The sequence below is a fragment of the Hyla sarda genome, unplaced genomic scaffold (assembly GCF_029499605.1).
Source record: "Hyla sarda isolate aHylSar1 unplaced genomic scaffold, aHylSar1.hap1 scaffold_734, whole genome shotgun sequence".
Lineage (NCBI taxonomy): Eukaryota > Metazoa > Chordata > Amphibia > Anura > Hylidae > Hyla > Hyla sarda.
The window spans coordinates 110,001-115,075 of NW_026610756.1; the positions used below are offsets into that span (position 1 = coordinate 110,001).

Sequence of the window (5,075 nt, forward strand, 5' to 3'; positions counted from 1 at the left end):
ACAGACCCCCCAGTGACCTACAGACCCCCCAGTGACCTACAGACCCCCAGTGACCTACAGACCCCCAGTGACCTACAGACCCCCAGTGACCTACAGACTCCCAGTGACCTACAAACCCCCAGTGACCAAAAGACCCCCAGTGATCTACAAACCCCCAGTGCCTTACAGACTCCCAGTGCCCTATAGACTCCTAGTGACCTACAGATCCCCAGTGACCTACAGACCCCCAGTGACCTACAGACCCCCAGTGACCTACAGATCCCCAGTGCCCTACAGATCCCCAGTGACCTACAGACTCCCAGTGCCCTACAGACTCCCAGTGACCTACAGACTCCCAGTGCCCTACAGACTCCCAGTGACCTACAGATCCCCAGTGCCCTACAGATCCCCAGTGACCTACAGACTCCCAGTGACATGCAAGTCCATTGGGCACAGAATGTCTTGGGCTGCACACTTTGAGAGCCCCCCCCCCCACACACACACACACACACCTTTTATCCGCATCTATAATGCCCCAAACAGTAAGTTTGCTCCCCTGATGTCTCGCACAGTAAAGTGGGTAGGTAAGTGGTTGGAGTAGGTAGGTCGCTTCAAGGGTAGGTCCTCCAAGAAGGTAGTTCTCCCCCATTAGTCAGATCCTCCCAACAGGTAGTTCTCCCCCATACAGGCCGACAAGTCTGGCTCTGTACGGATGTGCTTAATGCCCACGGAGAATCCGGTCAGCGCCCTTATTGGGATTCATTGGGATTCGGTTGTTGGGATGACAAGAATATGTGCTGCACTATTCCTCCTGCCAAACCTGATGGAACTACGGACAGAGATTTCAGGTGTGAATAGAGTCTTACAAACTCGTCCACCATCTTACATCTGTTTCTCAGTCCATGTTCATTCTGACATTTACGGTGAATTATAGAGCTACATATGGCAGGAACACAATGGACGGAGGACTCACATATCCATATAACAGAAAACTCTTCTCATCTCCTCAGCCACAAACATAGCAAGAAATGGAGAAGCCTCCCAGGATTCTATCTATCAATATACTATAATGGGATACGCCAAAAATGCCATAGATGGGGTCAAAGATGGAAATTTTCACAAGAGCTCCTGCACGCACACCAATGGGTTAAAAGATCCCTGGTGGAAGCTGGACCTGAAACAGACCTACAAGATATCAAACGTTGTCCTAACAAATAGGCAGGACTGCTGTCCGGAGAGGCTGCTGGGGGCCGAGGTCCGAATTGGGAACAACCCCGACAACAACAACCCTGTGTAAGTTCATAAACGGCAACAATAACTCTTCCCTGTCCTACAGATCGAACCATAAATTGTCCTTAGTTCCTCTAAAATCTTCTACTTCTGTCTTGTGTTCCTCCACAATCTTCTACTTCTGTCTTGTGTTCCTCCACAATCCTCTACTTATGTCTTGTGTTCCTCCACAATCTTCTACTTCTGTCTTGTGTTCCTCCACAATCTTCTACTTCTGTCTTGTGTTCCTCCACAATCCTCTACTTCTGTCTTGTGTTCCTCCACAATCTTCTACTTCTGTCTTGAGTTCCTCCACAATCTTCTACTTCTGTCTTGTGTTCCTCCACAATCCTCTACTTATGTCTTGTGTTCCTCCACAATCTTCTACTTCTGTCTTGTGTTCCTCCACAATCTTCTACTTCTGTCTTGTGTTCCTCCACAATGTCTTGTTGGAGCAGAGATAAATATTTCGGCCATGTGATGGGCACCTTGGGGTCTTATTCAGTCACCATATTTCCCCTTATTACATTTGATTCCATACACATTGTATAACATGGGGAGGAGTCTACTGCTCGAGGGGGAAGGATAGTGATATGAAGGGGCAGGAGAGAGACAGGTATACATGTGACAGCTAGAAGGAGGGGTAGAGGGATAAGGGTCAGGGAGGCTAGTCCAGATCTGGAGGGGTAGAGGGATAAGGATCAGGGAGGCTAGTCCTGATGTGGAGGGGTAGAAGGATAAGGGTCAGTGAGGCTAGTCCTGATGTGGAGGAGTAGAGAGATAAAGGTCAGGGAGGCCAGTGGCCTAAGTGACATAGATTGGGACTGCGCCCTCAATGATATAGATTGGTGATAATGATCAGAATATTTGCCTGTTTTCTCCTAGATGCGGCAAAGTCAAAGGTCTTGCATCTGCCGACTTATCATTTTGCTGTAACGGGATGGAAGGTCAGTACGTCAGTGTGGTGATCCCCGGACGCGCGGAGTACTTGACACTGTGTGAGGTGGAGGTTTATGGAGACCTGGTGACGGAGGGTAAACTCTGCTGGTAGACACCTTCAGCCCCGATTCTTCAGCTCTGGTTCTGTTTTGGCTAAAACTGAAAAATAAAGATGTTTTCTTTGCTTTGGCTCGGACCTCTTCTTGTGTAGATGGCGCCTTAGGCCCCTTTCACACTATAAAGTTGTTTCCTGAAAAGATCCGTTATAAACTTCCATTAGAAAAGCCTTAAAAACTGATACTAAACGTCTGTTACAAAATCCCTTTCAAGTCTGTGGGATTTTTTGATTATCCGTTATGATCCGTTATAACCGGTCATGAATAACGGACGTTAATTATGACGGAAGAAAACACGGCACATGCACTAATTTTTCTTCCGTCACAAGAAACGGGTAAATTAACGGCCGTTATTTTTAACATTGACGTCTATGGGTGATGGATGAACCTGTATGTCATCGTCTGCACCCGGTTTATAATATTCGTTATTACTTCTGAGCTCAGAAGAGGTGACATCAGCGACTCCTGCAGTGCTGAGGGACTACTACTACTCCCATCATTGAACAGACGTTTCCATGATGGGAGTAGTAATTCCCTGGCTGCGGGAGTCTGCCGGTGGCTGGGAGGCAACATTAGTGTCTGTACTACTTTCCCCATCATGGAACAGAGTCTGTTCCATGATGGGGATTGTAGTACAGGGGCTGAGGGATTGATCTCACCGGGATTCACTTCTGAGACCCGATGCGATCACAAGTTATTAAACAGGGGAGCGGGCGACATGCTCCGCCACCCTGCGATATATCATGTGTTTTAACTTTTGTATTGTGTGTTTTAACATTTTTGAATCCCCCGCGGGGAGCCCTAAATGGTCAGTACTGAGGAGCCAAATAGGGCTCCTGGCGGAGTTTTTAAAATTAACATTGTGAGTGGCAGCGGGGGCTATATCTATATTAAAAGCGCTGTGGGGGGCAGACATATAGCCTATATATCTAGCCCCCCCCCCCCGCATTAATAAAGATATGACCCCCGCCAGTGCATTTATAAATATATCCCCCCCCTGCAGTGCATTAATAAAGATATGACCCCACGCCGGCACATTTATATATACCCCCCGCAGTGCATTAATAAACATATGACCCCCCCCCCCCCCCGTCGGCGCATTTATAAATATATACCCCCCGAAGTGCATTAATAAAGCTATGACCCCACACCGGCGCATTTATATATACCCCCCGCAGTGCATTAATAAACATTTGACCTTTATAAATATATACCCCCTGCCGGTGTCATATCATGCCACCGCAGCACTATATGTGAAAAGTATTTCTATCAGCATCATTGGGCCGGCCGGCTACTGATAGAAATACTTTTCACATATAGTGCTGCGGTGGCATAATATGACAAATGCGCCGGCGGGGACATATATTTATAAATGCGCCAGCGGGGGTGGGTTGGGGGATATACTTATAAATGCACTGGCAGTGGGCATAGTATACATACACTGCGGAAGTATATATTTATAAATGCGCCAGCGGAGGTCATATCTTCATTAATGCGCTGCAGGGTGGGGTATGTGTGTGTGTGTATGTATATATATATATATATATATATATATATATATATATATATATATATATACACACACACACACACACATGCACTGACAGGTGTCATATCTTTATTAATGCGCTGCGGGGTGCATATTATAAATGTGCTGAGGGGCTAGATATATAGGCTACATGTCTTCCCCCCCCCCCCCCCCCCCGTAGGGCTACATATCTTGGGCCCAGAGCACTTTTTATATATATATGGCCCCCGCTGCCACTCACAATGTTCATTTTAAAAACCTCGCTGGGAGCCCTGATTGGCTCCTCAATACCGGACATTCAGGGCTCCCGCCAGGGATTCAAAAATGAAAGTAAAAACATACGATACATCGCAGGGTTGCGAACAATGCCGCCCATTCCCCTGCTTAATAACTTCTGATCGCATTGGGTCTCAGAAATGAGACCCGGTGCAATCAATCCCTCAGCCCCTGTTCTACTACCCCCATCATGGAACGGAGCCTATTCCATTATGGGGGTAGTAGTACAAACACTAATGTAGCCTCCCCAGCCACCGTCAGACTCCCGCAGCCGGGGAACTATTGTCCCATCATGGAAACAAGTCTGTTCAATGATGGGAGTAGTAGTAGTCCCAGCTGTGGGAGTCTGTAGGCAGAGGTGTTACGGCCGTACATGAGGGATGTTATAATGGGTCTTAACTGATGACTATGCCCGTTATTTTGATGGACATTATTCAGTCGTTACCGCCCGTTACTTCATCCGTTATTATACATTTGTTTTTTAACAGAAAACGGACGTTTAATAACGGATGAAAACGCATAGTGTAATGGAGCCTTATCTACAACCTCCGCCCAATAGCGACCCTAGTAAACCCCAACCCCCAGTAATAAGGAAGGCGCAAATACAGAAGAATTGGAAGGGCGCAGTGTTGGAACTTCACTAGTGCAGATTTCTGGCCCCAAATGGGCAGTATGGGGGAGATTTATCAAAACATGTCCAGGCCTCTGCAGAATGAAAGAAGCAATCTGATTGGTTGCTATGGGCAACTGGGCAATGTTTCCTCGGGACAGGTTTTGATAAATCTCCCCCTTTGATATTAAGTATATTGTACTTGTTATATGTATATATTAGGGATCGACCGATTATCGGTATGGCCGATATTATCGTCCGATAATCACGATTTTGGGCATTATCGGTATCGGCAATTATCTTGCCGATGAGCCGATAATGCCCCGCCCCCACCGCACCGCCACCCCCTTGACCCGCC

At 47.1% G+C, this 5,075-nt stretch overlaps 1 protein-coding gene across 1 annotated transcript in view; it reads left to right on the forward strand.

Annotated features, from left to right (window-relative positions):
- Positions 1–2,308, forward strand: part of LOC130344774 (fucolectin-6-like) — a 4,613-nt gene extending 2,305 nt beyond the window's left edge. The window contains exons 2-3 of the mRNA XM_056554469.1: positions 990–1,272; positions 2,134–2,308. Coding sequence (XP_056410444.1) covers positions 990–1,272; positions 2,134–2,299 — 449 coding nt within the window. The 3' untranslated portion in view covers positions 2,300–2,308. The remainder of the gene's footprint in view (positions 1–989; positions 1,273–2,133) is intronic.
- Positions 2,309–5,075: the final 2,767 nt, after the last annotated feature.